The 19298-nt window shown below is 39.3% G+C and overlaps 1 protein-coding gene across 5 annotated transcripts in view; it reads right to left on the bottom strand.

The window, feature by feature from the left end:
- Positions 1 to 2306: 2306 nt before the first annotated feature.
- The window catches only part of garnl3 (GTPase activating Rap/RanGAP domain like 3), a 98842-nt gene continuing 81850 nt past the window's right edge, over positions 2307 to 19298 (bottom strand). For 3 of the 5 annotated variants that reach the window (XM_079660123.1, XM_079660122.1, XM_079660124.1), the window contains exons 23-31: positions 15999 to 16157; positions 15607 to 15673; positions 14476 to 14583; positions 13805 to 13923; positions 12407 to 12542; positions 10439 to 10498; positions 7496 to 7714; positions 6076 to 6196; positions 2307 to 4965 (exon numbers count right to left, since the gene is read on the bottom strand). In XM_079660123.1, the coding sequence (XP_079516249.1) occupies positions 4800 to 4965; positions 6076 to 6196; positions 7496 to 7714; positions 10439 to 10498; positions 12407 to 12542; positions 13805 to 13923; positions 14476 to 14583; positions 15607 to 15673; positions 15999 to 16157 (1155 nt within the window). In that variant the 3' untranslated portion in view covers positions 2307 to 4799. The remainder of the gene's footprint in view (positions 4966 to 6075; positions 6197 to 7495; positions 7715 to 10438; positions 10499 to 12406; positions 12543 to 13804; positions 13924 to 14475; positions 14584 to 15606; positions 15674 to 15998; positions 16158 to 19298) is intronic. The other 2 variants (XM_079660126.1, XM_079660125.1) reach the window with 1 other exon arrangement.

Below are 19298 nucleotides of genomic sequence, written 5' to 3'. Positions count from 1 at the left end.
CCCAAAGCTTTTTTCTTATTCAAAAGAAGGCCTTAACCTAAAGTACTCTTTAATTTTTAAATTAAGCCTTATTAGTTTGTCTGTTTTGCACATCCTCCTATTAATATCTAATTATAAAATAATACAATTCAATAAAGTGCTTTAACCACCACGTGGACCGTTATGGTGTAAATACAGCCTATCTACCAATTGGATCAAATATAAAAGTCAGCCTAATTAGTGTTGATACTGCGAGGAGACGTATTATGTGAAAAGAAATGTAAGATGTTGTTTAATTGCTTATATATTTATGATCCACGTCACGTTTTCAGTTTTGGCGTCAGTTCTTCCTGTTTGTCTAGAAGTCTTCTCAGCAGGCCAGGGTTCTATAAATAGATAATTACGGCACATATGTAATGCAGCCGAACCGTGTATTACAATGCTGTTATATGATGACTTTCAAAGAGAAAAGCAAGCACACTCGGAATAAAGTACTATTTTATTTTTAAAAAACGTTTCCAGATTTCACACCACATAAACACCAAATCCCAGCATGCATTGCGGTTAAACCATCCAATCATCGAGCTCAGGATACGCCAGTTTCCGGTTTCGTTTATCACCGATGTATTTTGTTATACACACATTCCTTCACATTTAAGTATTTCGTGAGGCCTTCTAACATGTTTTTAAATATAACTACGGTTGTAGTTGAAGAGTTTGTAAATTAACATGAACCGAAGCTGTTGCCTGGCAACTCAATCGCACAACGTCACGTCCGTTAATTCCACATACACGCATGGATTAACATCGATTTAATACATTAATGTAGCCTTTGTTTCTACTAAAAGAGGTGTCGACCAGCTGGGGCAACAAGAAAATCGGCGTAATCGAGTGTTACTATTAAAAGATAAATCATTATTATATTAATATTGACAATAACAACCGACCGTCGGGGTAGCATTTGCTTGGCATTTCCGATTATTTCTCCACTGGTAACATGGGTTAACAATACCGTGTAACTGTCCCGTTTGAAGGGACGAAATCGTGACATCTTCACGTCTCCCATTATGGTAAATCGTCACATGTTCACGTCTTGCCGTGATACCGGGTTGAACAAAATAGGTGTTTCTCACCTGTCCATTGTGTGTTGCATTGATAGTCACTGGGTCACATGACATGGACGATTAAAAAACAAAAACAAGACTTTCAATAAAAAACAGCAGAATTTTCATAAAGATGTTCAAATTAAAAAGAAAAGAGCCGAGTTGTGTCCTACTTGTCTATACTATGATGCTTCACTGATTTGGAGTCATTAAGTCACATAGCTTGGAAGCACTTTTTAATAAAGGAATTGCTGAATATTCATAACAATATTCATAATAAAACTTACAAAATTGGCGTATCATAAGGGCAGTAATATAATGCTTCCTTGATTCGGAATATATAACAAATGATAATTTATGTTTTTTGTACAGTGCTTTTCCTGGTGCTCAAAGACACTTGTTACTTAATTAATTGATCTCACATTAATGAGATTAGAAAGGGTTTGGACTTTTGGAAAAAACTCAATAAAAATAAGTTTGTCCAATGGAGGCACTAGATCACATGACATAACAAGGACTTGTTTTATATTATTCTTGAAAATCCTGCCGCAGAATTTAAAACAAGCTGCAAACAGGAGTTACAATTCATTAATACAAGTTGCATTAAAGTAGCCATGGCAGGATATAACCTTACAATTGCATGAATGACTGTTTCCATTTCAGCAGATAAGCTTATCTGAACTACTGATTTTGTGTTTGTCTGAACTAAGTTACAATCACACAACAATGGCATCGATGCTTGTTGTCTGTTTGTTTTCCATCACATGGCTCCCTCTCAAACACTGTATCAAACACCTCTTCAGACACCTCCCTGTCTGTCTGCTTACCATTTGTTCCAAACATCTGCCTGTGTCAGCTGCTCTGCAGGAAACAGGGAAGATTATTCCTCAATTAATTAACAACTCTGTTGGACGTCTCACTGTCTCCAAGTCTCCTGAGAAATATATGAGATGTGAGATAGTATTTGTTTGCACAATGAAACAAAGCAGTAGAAACACAACAGAAAAAGACACAAGTTGTGCAGATGAGAATAAAAAAACATTAGGAATAGCAATGGCTATATATTCAACAAAAGTAAACAAAAAAAGCAAAGTAGCTTACAACATGCAACAAAAATACAATTATTTTGAGTGTTTGCATACGTGTGTGCAGTTTGCGTGTACAATATAACATTTGTAAAATATGAGAACAACTACAAACGTTAACAAATAATACCCAAACAGATCAAATTTCATAAATATTTATTACATATCAATGAACAGAATCGACTACTTTCACAGCAGTGGTCTACAGCACTTGTTTAAAATAATTGCTCAAATAATAATCATAATAATAATATAGTTTAGTTTCATTTGAGGCCACATTTGATACACAAACATTTACAAGTAGTACTTGGCATTAAAAACGATGGCGATACAATATTTTAAGACACTTGGTGTTTTTTTTGTAAATTTTTCTTTCGTTTTGATATCACAGAGAGGTTCAGCAACAGTCTAAACAGTAAATATAGATTCAAATACAAATAAAACTAAACAAAAAACTGTGAAAATGCCAAGGGGAGGTAGGAACAAAGAGTACTCGACAGAAATACAGGAGAAACATCGTAAAGTGGGAGAAGCAGTGTGACAAACAAACTGCCAGGCATCCCGCACTCATTCAGAGTAATAAACACTAAAGTACCTTTTTATAAAAAAAACTCCCCCCGTTCTTCTTCTTCTTCCCTTTTTAGTTTTTCTGAGTTGTGTTATAGTGTTGCAGGGTTCACACTGAGACTAGCAGGAGAAAGGAGGAGAGGCGTGAGGAGAAAGAAGAGGAGACTCATGCAAGATCTGAAGGCTGCTGTGAGAGAAACCACCACAGAGGGGCGCTGTCATTCCCATCAGCAGAACCACTGCTCCCAGTCTGATGCCTCGCCCACCAGTGGATGCTTAAAGACTTTTCTTCTGGTTTTACTGACTGTCTAGTGTCCATCACTTTTCCCCTATTTTATGTTAGATTCAGCGTTGTTACAAGACTGATGTAAATATCTGAAGTGCAAAGGAAAAAGCAAATTTGTACTAGAGAATAAAAGTGCAATGAAAGTACTTAAAACTTAACAGGGCCCAATTATGTTTATTTTCAGGTTCATATTTATATTTTGTGCCTCTCATGGGACATGTCTCCATGTTTTAATATTCAAAAAGCTCTTTATTTTTCTCATACTGTCTGTGCTGCAGCACCTCTTTTCACCCTCTGTCTGAAACCAGAGCCCAGTCTGCTCTGATTGGTTAGTTGGCCGGCTCTGTGGTGAATGGTCAACCACTTAGAGAGGTCCCGCACCTTAGCCTATCACGGGGAGATACTCCCTCTCGAGGGGTCTTTGGGATTTTAGCCTTTGCAGACCATTTACATGGACAAAAACCTAATCACCATACTACAGGAAAGGTAACACCCCCCCCAAAAAGCACAATAGGGTCGCTGTAAGTGTATGAAGAATAGTTTATGTGTGTCTGAGTGTGTGCATTATTGTCATCACTTAAACCCTTGCACTGCCTTAAAGCCTTATATACAGTATATATATATATATATATATATATATATATGTATATATATATATATATATATATATATATTTCTGTGTTTGAACTTTAGATTTGTATTTTAAATGTGTAGTTTTGTCTACAATTCCTTTTACAGACACAGGACAGTCTAGTAAAAACATCCACACTTTTTCTCTCATCTCAGCTTGTGGTTTGCTTTATGCTGCTCTGTTATGATATCACAGACCTCGTGGTTTCCAAAGAAGATTTTTTTTGGTGCAGGAGTCTTAATACATGTAGCAAAGGCAGGTCATGCAGAAGTAAGGACGTCTCACTCTGTGTGGCTTTAAAAGAGTGCCTCCTGCAGGTGAATTCAAACTGAATGGAGATGTGGGACACCATAGTAATCATATAGGACTACAATCATGGCTGCTACTCTCAGACACCAGATTTTGGTGGCTGTTAAGAGGTGTACTTCAGTGGAGGATGCTGGGAAATGGCACTTGTGGGAGACTTTGCCTCCAGCCCTGTCTACCTGTATACTGTGAATAAGGAGAAGAATAAGGACTAATATGTGCAGAGAGCATAACACATCCTACTTTGACTAAATATGGGAATAAAATGATTTTTTCTATAATATCTATAAATATGCATCACAGGCATACATGCCCGTCACTGTGTATGCACTCCATGTATAAACAGATGTACACATACATATATGCATATCATACAACAGTTGTAAAGGAAATATCACATAATATACAACACATATGAAGCTCTAGCAACTTCAGAGGGCTCTGTGAGATTTACGTCGTGCCTCGGTGCGCAGATTTACATTCAGTGTGTGGTTTGTGATCAAACCTTTAACATTACCTCAAGGCTGTTGCAGAGCTCTGAATAAACTGCGGCAGCTCACACAGCCTCAACGCCTCTTTGGGTTATTTGCTGTGGGGGGGGGGGTTTGGGGCACACAAACACCCGAAACACATAGCGGCTGAAAGACTTGCTCGTGGAAACAAACGAACACATCCTCACCCCCCTGCTGCACCCATCTTGTCTGACGAATGGGGAGACCCAAGATACAAGGATATAAACAACAACCAAAAAAATAATTCAACAAAAGCAAACCAACCAAAACATGAAATAAAGGTGACAGTACGGGAGTGGGGGGGCAGAGGAGTGCACGGTGGGATTGTCTTCACTTTAGGTCCAGGACGTCTTCTTCGAAGGATGTGGTGAGGGCGAAGACGCTGGCGAGAGGCGGGCTCTCCATCAGCAGCGCCACCTTCTCCGGCTCCACCTCTGGAGCGGACGTACAGTGCAGCTGCACGTCCAGCTCTGCCTCTCCAGAATCTGAGGCTAACCTGGGGGGCATAGAATTATTATTTAAAATGTACATTAAAGTACCCTATTATACTCTTTTTCATCAATATATTATAGGTCTCAGATATACTGTATACAAAACATGTGTCTGAAGTGTTTGGCTCGAAATACCAAACAGATCATTACAGCAACCCATAATCCCCTCTGTTTCAGCCCTGTTTCAAAAGTGCTGATTCTCTGGCCATTTCTCAATGTCGAGTACACCTGCTGCAGAGCCACTATTTCAAGTATACTACGTCATAGAGTGGCGCAGAATGCTGGGAATTTAAACAGTCCTTCGGCGCCACTCATGACGCAGTATACTTGAAATAGTGGCACACTGTCTGTTGCTTTAGATGAAAATAAGGAGCCACTCCCCACGCCCCTCTGTGATGTGATTGGTTAAAAAGAACACAATGGTGCATCCAGGAGGAGATTCAGGTGATAAGGTGGTGGTGGTGGTGGTGGTGGTGGGGGGGGTGTGGGGGGGGGGTTACCTTGGTTGGTGATTGGCTAATGGTTACAAAAGCCAAAAAAACATGACATCACAAACTCTGATCAGCTAATTTTCAGACAGGTTTTTACCAATGTCCAGAATCTCTTTCCACAGAGGGGACACATATTTATGTATAAAAGACATGAAAAAGTGGATTTTGCATAATAGATGACCTTTAGACAATCTTTTACATACAAATCCCTCCCTTTAAGCCACTTCACTCAACCCTTTCTCCTTGAATCATTATGTTTTTATAGTAATATACTAATTTGCACATACTTTGCAAATGGTCTAAAGGCATGGTGTTATTATGTTTTCCCTACAATATGCAAATGCTTTATTGTCACAATAACTAAAGCTTATTATTGGCAATGAAAGTCCAGTTGTCCCAGGCTCCTTCAACAATACTGTCTCTTCACCAGTATTGGAAATAGTACTTCTATATAAAGGAAAAGTAGTCCAGTTAATGGCAAATCAACACAGAAGATATAAAGTGGCGAGGGGAATGAAAAGTAAAGGAAAACCTTTTAAAATTAAGATTTCTTATGAGCTAATAAACAACGTTTTTAGGCTACAAAATGAAGTGCATTAACATGAACAGTGTTTACCAACACACCTGTCACTGTTTGTTGACGTCAGTGCTCGTGCTTTGGGCTCTTCCTCCGTGTTCTTCTTGCTCATCTTCCTCTGTTTGACCGTCGCACTGTCTGACTTCCCACTCGGTTCCTCCGTCAAGCCTTCGTTAGTATGAGGTAACAGGAAATATGTTAAATCTCTAGAATAGTAAAACGTTTCTGGGGAATATGTTCATTTGACCAGTCAAAACAGTTTTTTTCCTAGGGTAGCAATACCCCCCCCCACCCCCCCCCCACACTAACAATGCTAAAACTCTATAACTATCATTATCATGCATTGAAGACAAAAGAAGATACAAATCTATTTAAAATAGTCTTATAGTTGATTAACATTGAGCAAAAGAGCTACATATGAGAAGAATATTAAAATAGGCAGATAAGACTATTCAATATAATCAATAGTAGAATATACCAGTGTATATAAATGTGGTTAAGAAGTGAATAAACACGAGTACCTGTTTCGGATTTGCAAGCATACCTGTCTGTACCGACTACACAGAGAAAGGTCAGAGAATTTAAATGAATGTCTGTATTTATGTATCATTTGCCAATACTTAGAAGGAAAGGGGTAATGTATGTATGTGTATGTGAGCAATAACGTGTAGATTGGAGTGCACTGTAAACTGAGGAGGGTGTGATTTGTATGTAAATCTCCATGTATGTTATCATTTTGTGGAATAAAAAAAAGTTTAAAAAAAAGAAGTAAATAAACAGAAACAGATGCTATTTATCATTACCATTAACATGTGATTTGTTAAACTTTAAAGTGGACCTATCATGCTATATTTGAATATAGTGTAGGACCATACCTATATAAGGCATATTTATACTTTTTATTTTTCAAAATACCAAACAGATCATGCATTTTAGCCATTCCTCATTTCGCTCAATTTAACATTGTCTTTGCATGGGCTGATTCTGTGAGAACAGCACCATCTACAGGCCTGGCATATGTACTACAGCGTCTCCAGCGGTTTCGAACGGCAATGTCCGTGGCTGTCTCCTCCTGATTGGTGGAGTTGGCCCAATAGCCGTAGCGCCACTTCTGTGACGTCATAGAAGTGTTCAAATCTGGATCAGTCTGTATCAGATCCGTTGCAGCCCCTTTTTAAGAGATTTGGGTATGGAGGAAAATAGAGAGCGTTGTGTTTTCTGACACTTGGTGTGTTCCCTGGAACACCGGGGACACATATTCATGTATAAAAGATATAAAAAAGTGCATTTTGCATGATAGGTCACCTTTAAAACTAAAGAGGAATAAAGAAGCGTAAAAAAATTCTTTTTTTATATCCAGTTTTTTCAGAAAAATAACAGGTCTAATGATGAGCATTAGAGTTGTTGCTACCTTTAGATAGAGCCAGGCTAGAGAGAATCAAACTAAGTGTGTTATCTCATCTTTACCGAGCAGCTCCTTCCGTGTGCGGCTGGCGATCTCCTTGATCTCCATGCGGGACAGGGAGAGGGAGTGTGTGGCGGAGATGAGGGCAGTGGGGGGAAGCATGGTGGGGGCCGGCGTGGTCAGCACCTTGTTGACCAGAGGGGACTTCAGGGGCCTTTCAATGCTCCGGCCCACGAGGTTACACAGAGGGATCTTGAACATGTGCTTACATGCTGATTCACCTACAGGGCGGGAGACCAGAGGGAGAGAAGAAGGGAGGAAGACGAGAGAGCAGCGGGGAGAGTCAGGTGACAAGATATGAACAAGGAATAAAAAGAGCAAAGATGGGAATAGTGTCGGGAAAAAGACACATATAAAGGGTGAGACGTGTGTAGTAGTTAATGAGAAATGTATGGAACTCTGCACTTCAAGCACATAAGTGTTTTTGCATGATTTAGCTTATTAGCGACATGATTGCATTTCTATTAAAAGCACATCTTAACAGACTTTTTACTCTTTCGATTTTGAGAAATTATATTGCCGTTGCATGGGAATGAAGTTGGGAGTAGTGACTATTTCTCGAAATAGCTTGACATTTTGGGAAACATTTTTATTTATGTATAGCAAAGCGTTACATGAAGTCTTTCCGGTAACGAGGATCATTCTGACTTGTCCATGCACTGGGTTTACCAGTCCGATTATAATAAAGCTATTATCCTATAAAGCATATATATTAGGACTTAGAATAAAAAGTCAAAAAAGATTCTAAAATACAATACTTTTTGGGATTAAATCAGTAGGATGGCAAATTGATATAAAAACTCAAATAAAAAAGGAATAGCATGCCTACATTTACTGTCATTGTACTTACTCATTGCCGAAATTACACAAAATTGAGATTAGAGACTATTTCTTATAATTGTTTGACATTTTCGTAAATATTTCCTTTTTTATTCCTTGCAGAGAGCTAAATAAGAAAATGGATAACCCTCTCGCACCTTTAAAATAGATGCCATTGACTCTTGTCAATGCATTAGGTATTTACCTTTAATAGAAACATTGGCTTACATCTTTTGAATAAAACGCTAATAAATAAGAGAAACAAACTGGGGCTAGATGTTTCCCTTGCTGATAAACTAATTACCCTTTTCATGTATCTTGATATTTACCAGACCGACATGATATCAACATCCTCATGTAATCCTTGGCAATTATATTTCCAAAATGTCAAACTATTCCTTTGAAACCCTCTTGGTGGTGCATTCAAGGACCCTTCAACATTACTCTCATGTGCTCACTTCACAAACACAAAGCAAACGTCCTGCAAATGTTGTTGAAATCATAACATGAACTGGTTATTTCATGTATATCAAATAAAGTCCTTGAATGCACCAATAAAGAAGGTCCAGAGTGTTGAACGTGAAGGATAACTGATGTCGAGCAAGTTTCTAGTGGATTTTCATAGCACAGCAAAAAACAATCTTAAATAATGTCTCGCTAGGATGCTAGAAATCAATCAAGATTATTTTCAAAAGGACCTTTTTTGTGACTGAGAATAGGTTGATGAGCTGATAAAATAAAACTAACCCTCCATATTCACACGAAGACACTCTGAAGTGATTAATACTCCTATTTACCGAAACAGCATGTGATCTTAAAATTAATCATCCTTACTACAGAGAGCTAACTGTTCAGTTGTAGCCATTTATAGCAAGCCATCTATTATTCAGTGAGGATATTAAATGCTTAAAAGTCTGTTTGGGACACATTAAATGTAGTTTTTCATGATCTGCAGCAGTGTGCAAATGTGCAGTGACCAAATCGTACCACATGAGAGCAGTATTGCAATTGAGCAGCCAAAACTCTGCTTCTTTTGAGGCAGGCTGATAGAAACATGGATGAATTGATGTGGAGGCTACAGCGCCGCACAAAAAGGACTGTCTCTTCTGAAATGTCAGCGGGTGAGAGGTGAGTGAACAGCCATGGAGGAAAACAGAGGGTCACAGCTGATGTTTGACAGGAAAACTGTGTTCCTGTTGTTACAGATCCTCTCCCCTGCACCCGCGCTGTCACACAGTGGAAATGGCAATAATGTGAAGGGGGGAAAAGCATGCAGTTATTTTGGAATATACAAATCACTCAGATCAATATATTCCACATGCGCTTCTGGACCGGGGGAAGTGTCACTCTGCATGGAATTAAATATAAATATTGGGGGTGTTTTTTGCACTAATTGGAGTCGAATTCTTCCCCTGCAGAGGGGTTTTGCTGCAGGCGTTTGGTAGCAGCCACATCAGTACCAGCATCTTGTTCACATTACTGATGCGATTACATCAGATGAAACCCTCCCCAAGGAGCAGATACGGCAGGCAGTTAGAGGATGGGATTTTTGTCAGCAACCCTTCTACCTCTCCCCCCACTCCATCTCCCCATCCCTCACCCCCAGATTGTGGCACCGCTGTTTGGACTTTGGATCGAAGAGTGGGCTGACAAAAGTCTCCATGGCGACAGTGCAATCTGTAAATCATGCTGCGGCAGACGTGTCTTCTCCTTCCCTCTTCTCTCCCTCCTTCTTTTCTCCCAAGCTTGTACACAACCCCTCCCTTTCTCTCTCTCATGCATACCTTCTTCTCTGCATACCCCCCAACCTCTCCTCCCTCCTGTAATTAAAAAAACCCTCCTCCCTTGATCGACGTTATCTCCTCTGCCTCACTTTTTCACTTTGCACTCCATCACCTCCCTCTAACTCTACCCCTCGCTGTAATTCTTTAATTAGTTAAGACAGAAAGGAGGTGGGGGGAGGGGATGGGGAAGACATAATGTTCACTTAACATTCGACCAACGTTCAAGTCAACATGCCGCCGAGGAGCAGACAGGGTGGTGCACTCTGGGAGCTTTTGCATGTGAGTGGGGTTAGCGTTATGAGCGTTATTTTCATGAGCATGTGGGGAAAAATCCTGCAGTACCTTCAGCATCCTTAGACATGTACAGGGAAAGCTTGGTACCATAGGGGATCCGAATAGAATCTGAACCAGGGATGAAGAAGAGGGTTACACAAACTGCAAACACGCAAGCACGCACGCACGCACGCACGCACGCACGCACACACACACACACACACACACACACACACACACACACACACACACACACAGTTTTTCATATGTTGTCCTACTGTATATTCATTGTACTACGTTTTTTTTTATATCTATATATTTATATATGGTGTAATAGTCTTTATTTTATTTTTTATGCCAAATATCTTTATTTTTTTAATATATAACATTATTATATTTTTGACCTTCTCCAACAACTTATTTTCTTCTATGTTGTTTATGCTGGCACCATAATACACCACAGCAAAGTCCATGTATGTTCAAACGTACCTTGTATTAAACTTAATTCTGATTCTGATAACATGCAAATAATCCTTTGGAGAGAAATGATAACCCGAACCAGCCTAAACGCATAAAGCCTGTCCTGCGCTAATTACAGCAGCGACAGTCATACCTTCCTCCCTGTTAGCCTTAATGTGACCTGTGAATACCCGGAGGGAAGCAGAGAAAACTGCCTCCATGCTGCACACATGACATTTTCATTTTTCTCCTCAATCCTTCCCCGTCCTTCCCTACAGAATAACATGCATGTATCTGGGGACGACTTTGTGTTTAAAATTTACAAAGTGAGGTCGCCATGATCCATCAGTCTGAAAGACAAACCTCCAGGCCCTTAATGACAGCCGTGCATCGTAAATATGCCCCATTTTCAGACAGTAGTGTCAGACTGAGGGGGAGGTCAGCTGCAGGGGGAGGGGAACGGTCAAATACAGAATAAAAGATGGAGGAGGGAGGGAAAGTGGGCTGGAGGGAGGGGCTCATATTGATCCTCCATCATCCGTGAAAGCATTTTTTTCCTGGGAGGACACTTACTATGTGTACACGTTATGGTGGAGGGAGATTGGTCTGTTCCTCCTTGTGTTATTTGTGGTTTGTAAGACTGGAAAGGATCATAGCGATGCTTTTAAGACCTTTAACAATATTATAATTAGCCAACCATTTTCCATATTTATAGATTGGATTCTTGTGCTGCAACCGCAAGTATTTAACTAATGAGGAAAATCAATTTGCAAGAACGTCAATAGACATTGATGTTTGTCATGTTTTATATGGATGATTGTTTTAAAAATCTGTTTTCATTGATGCGCCAAAATCTGATAGTTGGCATACTTTAAAAGAATAAGTGAGAGAGATATTCCATATTTTTTCCTATTATCAACAAATCCCGTGACAATGGTTCCCTGTGTAACCAAAGTCTGGAATAATGTATTCCTCTGTGCCATAGATCTCCATTGTTATCCAAAGCCATTATAAATGATCCAAGCTTGCAACGAGAAAGGCAGACGTGACAGTTATCTGCTTTTCCCACTGAATGTTTTTTTTATTTATTATTTAAATATAAAAAATTAAAGGGAAACAAATGGCTGCATAGCTGGGGACTAATCACAAATCTTAATACAATGGTCAGCCTTCATGTCAAGTTAACAGGATTTGAAGATAATAGGCTAAAATACTGAAATGCTAACAGTAAGTTACAGTAGAAAATAGAAGCTAAATACTGTCTGAAGATCTTTTCCAGTAGCGCCAACTATGAGGGCATTTTGTCATAAACTATATTATGTCATGAGTGAGAAAGGATGAGGTAATAATGAGAGGGGAGATTTATGCAATTAATTATCTTGCCCTAGAAACCCACACACGATTCCACTGTGGGAACCTCTAGCTGCAGCTTATGTAAATGAAACTCCAGCTTTAGGCTAACTTGGCAGCATCCAAAGTCACACAGCTCTGCAGAAAATACTGACAATTGAAAACCTTTAATAACGAAGCTTTTACTATCAACCTCCCGTGGTGCTTTCACTGAGCGTCGGCGCTTACCATCGCCGAGCGGGGAAGGGAACACGGGCATCTCGTAGCCCGTGGGCGTTTGTGGGGAACTCTGGGAACTGGTGTCTCTCGAACTGCAGTTTGAAGCTGAGCTCACCGGAGCCGACGAAACAAAATAGATGTCCGACTGTGGGCGGGAAACAGAAGAGAGGAAATATAGGTCAATATAAAGACATGTAAAGAGAAAACATGGACCTAAAGGATGGTTAGAAGGTGAAACATGGAAAGAAGGAATTATGAGAAGTAAGTTAGCGCACCATGATAAGTAGATTGGTATATAAAAGAGTATTATCATTTATTCTGAATATTTTATAGAGTGTAGTTTATAGTACAGTATATTATTCGAAATATTTTTATTTTTGTATGTTGATCTGAATTTTATTTGTATTTTAAAGTAATTTTGTAAATCTTGTAGATTGAATGTCTACCTATCTACCTATCTACCTATCTATCTATCTATCTATCTATCTATCTATCTATCTATCTATCTATCTATCTATCTATCTATCTATCTATCTATCTATCTATCTATCTATCCATCCATCTATCCATTTATTTATTTATTTATGTATCTATCCATCTATAAGTAGAGGACATGGTGTTTGTGGTATGCCATGTGTACTGTGATGTTTTTCAAATGTTCTATGTGTATGAATGATGAGTGTATTATGGAGTTGTAACCATGCAGATTGCCAGCTGTATTTCCCACCAGGGTAATAAAGATTGATTGAAATGAGGGAGCTGAAACAGCAGTAATGCAGAGAGGCCTCCGAACCCTCACGAGATAAAAGGGCTTTAGCTATAGTGAAACCTAGTGTCAAGTAGGTACACTCATAATGCACTTTCTAATTAACAACATTAACAAGTATTAATAATTATTCATTATGTGTTGACCAAGACTGCCTTTTATCATTTGCACAATAAAGCAAAGGTAATCACTACTGATCCAGTGACATGCAGTAAAGTTAAAATACGCTTTTGTTTTTTACTAATCTTACATACTAGCAAACTAAAACCATTTCCCATTGAAAAAAGACTATTCCAAAAGCTGCTACGAGGATTTTAACAAAAAACTAAAATAAGATATCTTATAGCTTTTGTTTTACACAATCTACACTGGTTCTCCATATCTTTTAGAAGTGATTTAAAGCTTTTCTCTTATGTTTAAAAGGCATTTGATTGCTTGTCCCCTTTAAACTCCTTATTGTTTTATGATCTTTGACCAAAACCTCAACAGCTGCTCTTTTAACTGTACTCATACTTTGATATTCTATGCATGCAAGGTGCTATATAAATAAAGATAGTTCATTCATAAAACAATAAAATAACAATTTTACATCAGTTCCTTGCAAATTGTTATCAAACAGACATGATATCGTGTTCACTGACCCGTGAAGAGGCCAGCTGCAGCTCAGGGACCACCGCGGTGTAAACCAGGTTTCCATTCACCACCAGCCGGATCTCAATGGAGTCCGTTGTGAAGGCCAGGATGTAAGGGAACGCACAGACTGCAAAGAATATATGAGCATATTACTAAACAAGGGAGAGGAAATGTGCTCAACTGCCCAACTTTAAGCATACGCAACCATTGAATGGTTTCACCCAGGATGGTATTTTAAAATGTCATCATTAGCCGAGGACAGAGGCATGAGGATGGAAGTCTTCAATTCTTTATTTCTGACTAAAAAACAACATTTACTTTTTCTGCTCTTAAATGACTTTGAACAATTAATCGATTATACAAAATAGTTTTTGATCATAATTTTACACTTATTTATCAAAACTGCTGTTTGAAACTGAGGCTCTCCAATTTTGTTTGTGTGTGTATCTTTGAGAAAAAATGAAGACAGGAGCTTGTTGTTATGAACTGGGTCAGCTTTAAAGATTTAGAACCAATTGTATTTGCTTGTTATCGCCATCTGCATTCATAAAAACATGACACAAACATAGACACAGACACACAGACACAGAAACACACACAGTGTTTCCATGGCGACAGCAAGCCCAGGTCAGAAGAATGGACTGGGTGCGGCCTGGGCTCTGTTGCCGTGGTAACCTACCGATCGCATTGGGCATCTGGTTCCAGCTGAAGTGGAAATCAGAGGCGTTGGACTGGATCATCGGCGTGGAGCCGTTAAACGGACACACTTTCTTATAGGAGCAAATATCTGCAAGAGACAAAGGAAACAACTTTTAAAAAATATATATATACTTTCTTAATCTAATTGTTCCTTTTTTGTCAAAGTTTGATAGAGCTTTACATCTCAAGTAGGTGTTTGTAGGGGCGTTTAAAAACCAATCACTGAATTGAGCTATTTTTATTCTAGAAAAGTGCAGTGGCATAATAAAAACATCAGGTCTCAGCCAAAAATCTCCATCCAAGCTCAAAGTCCAAGGAGATACCTTTAAATATATTTTCTTTTCAGAAACACAAAGATATTCACTTTATAGTCTAGATGCCAGCTCTAGAGTCCTATTATTGAGGATGCTGAGTCAATTTCTGACATTTCAAGATAATAAATGGCAGTTTTAACCAGAAACAGCAAATATTTGTACCCTCTGAAGGCTGATTTTGATGAGTTTTGGGACAATTTTTAAAGATTTCATTTAGATTGGACAAATTGCCTATTTATTTGAAATAGAATTGTCCAGAGCCAATCATTGTTAATGTTGTGCTCTCTATATACAATGGTGGCAACACTATATAGGTAGTCCAAATCAGCCCACCGAGAACAAATATGCCCACTTTTTAAACTGCAATTTTTTTTATCCTGAAAATGTCAGAAATTGATTCAGCATCCTCTATAACACCAACACCACTTCAAAACTGTCCAAATCGGACAAGCTATCTTTTTACTATTGTTTACATAGTCTATAATGCCATTCATTGAGCAACTTATGATAATTGTGCAAATTGCCCAACATATGCAAGTTAGCACCCGGCATTTTGTATGTGCTGGGGACCCATACTATAACTTATGTGTACTCAACATTTCAGGGTTCACTAAGCTGGCAACTAGTCTCTAGACTAGATTAATATGATATACAATAGAAAAAAGGATGAAATGTTTATATTTGCGAGGTGAAAAGCACCATTTAGTATCTATCATTTTTTGCATTAAAATGACTTTGAACAAATAATGAAGTATACAAACTCATCCTTCCAGCAGTAGAGTTAAAGAGGGACTCACAGTTGTAACACAGCAGCAGGCCCGCCTCTCCGTCTTCATACACATCGATGGCTGCTACAAAATTTACCTGCAGGCAGAGACAGTTTAGTGCATTAATTTCAAAGGTCAAGTGTTGGAGACAAATCATGCTAAGTCACAAACGCTCAAGTTACTGCGCAACACTCCAGGCAACAATTTGTTTCTCATTGTGTCTCAAAGTGGAAATGGTCAGAAAAAGCTGGTTTATTAGAACAGCTGCTCGTCCTCCCCACTCTCCAGCTGGTGGCTGTGAATGACAACGTGTTGATTTGCCCCGGCTGATCAGCGGCTAAATAAAGACGCTAACTGGGCCATCTCAGATCTGACAAACTTTAACAGACAACACATGTAAGTAAAGAACAAATGTGCCTCACCCTGTTGGCGTCGACGTGATGTAGCCGGTAGGCGTCTCCCGTGCTCTCGTTGATGAGGTCAAACTGATGTTTATAGGCCACGCAGATCATGTTGTCGTTCTCCCCTGTCGGCCCGTCCACCAGCGCCATCACCACTGGGGGGTCGCACAGACAGATCTCCTGATTGAGGGAGGAGACAGGAACAAATCTTAGTCTCAAACACATGGGCTGCAGTCGAATAGTCCATTTAGCTTAGGAACCTTCCTAACAGAGTGAAATGACCCGGAAGTCCCTCAGTGGCAGCCATGATAAGAGCCGTTAGAGTTCTCTAGATGATAGGAAAGGAGGTTTCAAACTTCCTGTATAACCTCCTTTAGCTTAGGAACCACTGGACCTCCCTAACCGAAAGGAGAGGAGAAAATGCTGCCCCACAATGCCTTGCAGCCGCAGCATTTGCCGTCACACAACAGTCGGCCGTTCACGGAAACAACCAATTATGACCGAGAAATGATATCATGAAAGTTACGGTGCTTATTAAGCATTTTAAAACATATGTGGTAACTTGCCAAAGTGCTTTGTTTTGAACTTTCATCAGTATTATAATCAAGAATAGAAATATGAACGTTAGTTTTTACTGAAATGATCAAATAAAGTCAACATTTCACAGTCTTTACTGAGCTGTGTGGGATTTGTTCAACTTTTAAAATATGTTTGAATGGTGATAGACAAAGTGATAGATGTTAAGGACTAACGTTTATAATAAATACATTCGTATTGATTTTAAGATCTTTTCATGCAATCATACGTATTGGGATCATTTGTATTAATGTGGACCGGAGGGAGAGGGTGACGAGCATAAGTTTCACTTTCCTTTTTTATTTCAATTCCAACTTTGGTCATGAAGAATATGTTTCTCTGTTGTCCACGTTCATAAAGCATAAAACAACAGCATCAGAGCACGGTGCAGAGTCTCAAGATGAGTTTACAGTAGTCCGTCGTTCTTTTTAAACATCCATGTTGTAGTCCGCTGTATAGAAACTGTAGTTTCCATAGTTTCCCCACAGCAGCAGACGCACATTTATGACGTCCGCTGGCGCATCATAAACACGTCGGATAGTGAAAGTGCAGTCGGATTCTCTAAAGCAGAGGTTCTCAATTGTTTTTCAGCCAAGGACCCCTTACAAGATAGAGAATACACCAAGGACCCCCTCATTCTGATTTGTGATTTTGGGCTATATAAATAAAAATTGACTTGACTTGACTCGACATGTATGTCCCTTGGAATAATCTGATGTAGCCTATTTTTTACACTTCTATAGTCTTAGTTATGTGAAAGAAGAACACAAGAGCAATGTATTAGAAATATATTAGATATGTATTAAAAATATTTGCACCATCTCAACACAGAATACCCATAAAACAATCAATCAATTAGCTGCAAGTAATACTGTACCTAAACAAAATATCAAAGGGAAATCAAGAGAAAAGTGATAATTTGAAGTGCATTTCAGAACACACACACACCACACACACACACACACACACACACACACACACACACACACACACACACACACACACACACACACACACACACACACACACACACACACACACACACACACACACACACACACACACACACACACAAAGATAACACATCAAGTGTTTCACTCTTAGTTAAAATTAAATGATTTATAAAAGTCTAATAACAAAATAAATGCAGGCTATAAACAATTGAACACATGCCTGCATTGCAACATATATCAAGTAAATTGCAAAACAACTGCAACTGCATTGCTACAATCCCAAACCACTACTTATAATGGCAGCCAGCTCTGGACACTATTGGAGTGATGCAAGGCAGTCCATGAAGCTGATTGCTTCTCTCTGCAAGTGAAGACACACATATCAAACTAAATCAATAAATGCAACATACAGTATCTGACATTTCTGTTGCTCACACACATAACCACACACACACACACACACACACACACACACACACACACACACACACACACACACACACACACACACACACACACACACACACACACACACACACACACACACACACACACACACACACACACACACACACACACACACACACACACACACACACACACACACACATGGTTTAAAGTGGGCGGGAACGATCCAGAACAGCGTTTCGGCACCTTCGATTAATAAGTAAATAAATCTGATTGGCAGTTTCATACATAATAATGTCAAGCGAGTTCACAGGGCTGCCAACTCTCACACAATTGACATTTTTCACACGCTCTCAGCCACAAGTCCATTTTCTCAAGCAGTGAAAAACAAATTCATAACTGATAATGTCATGGTGCGAAAAGAGGACACTACTGCACATTGCGCAACAGCAGCACCAGGCAGCAGACCATCTGAATAGCGAGAAATATACACAAATGTATTATATTGTAACTTATTCCCATGCATGTTGCTCAAAGTAATCTCAGTCAGTCTCACTTCTGCGGCTCTCCCTCTCCTCTCGCGCCAGTGCGATGAGCCGCGCAGAGCCGGACACATCAGTGGACTCATCCAATTGAACCGCGAATTTAGACCCTCTCAGTCTTTCCAGCAGTTGTGATTTGATATCAGCAGACATGTCCTAAATTCGTCATCTGCTCTTTAGCAGAAACAGACGTAACATTAACCATCCGTTGTTGTTGCTGGCTGTAGTCCTCGCCCTTCCTCTCAAAAAAAGCCCGGTCTTTTTTTACATAATCTGGATGCTTGGTCTCGAGGTGCCTCTTCAATTTGGCAGGCTTCATCGCCTCATTGGCAAGACACCGCAGGCATATCAGACATTTCGGTTTCCCTTCCACTTCAATAGATCCTTATTGGAGATACTCCTCATCGTATTTCCTTACTTTTGTTTTTTGTTTTTCATTTACTTCATTTGTAGCCGTAACCTGTCGTTTTAAAAATCGGTCCATCTTCGTAGTATGCTAGCCGTGTTATATCTCTATGATGCTAGCAGTGGCGCTCTCTGACTGACGTACCAGTTATTGTTGTTTCCATGGTAACGAGTGACGCGCTTGATTTTTAAATGTATAGATTTGTTAGATTAGAACGTAATCTATGAACTATTTTAGATAAAAAAAAAAATATATTATTTGTTGAACTATGAAGCCTTTTGTAAAAAAAAAAAAAAATGAAAAAAAATGATATCATGATCATTTAAATTAATGAATCTGAAAACTTTTCACGGACCCCCTGGCAGAGTGCCACGGACCCCCGGGGGGTCGCGGACCCCACTTTGAGAACCACTGCTCTAAAGTACCGCAGTCTCTT

This window comes from Notothenia rossii (genome assembly GCF_949606895.1).
Source record: "Notothenia rossii genome assembly, chromosome: 11".
Lineage (NCBI taxonomy): Eukaryota > Metazoa > Chordata > Actinopteri > Perciformes > Nototheniidae > Notothenia > Notothenia rossii.
This window is presented reverse-complemented; position numbering and strand designations above follow the sequence as displayed.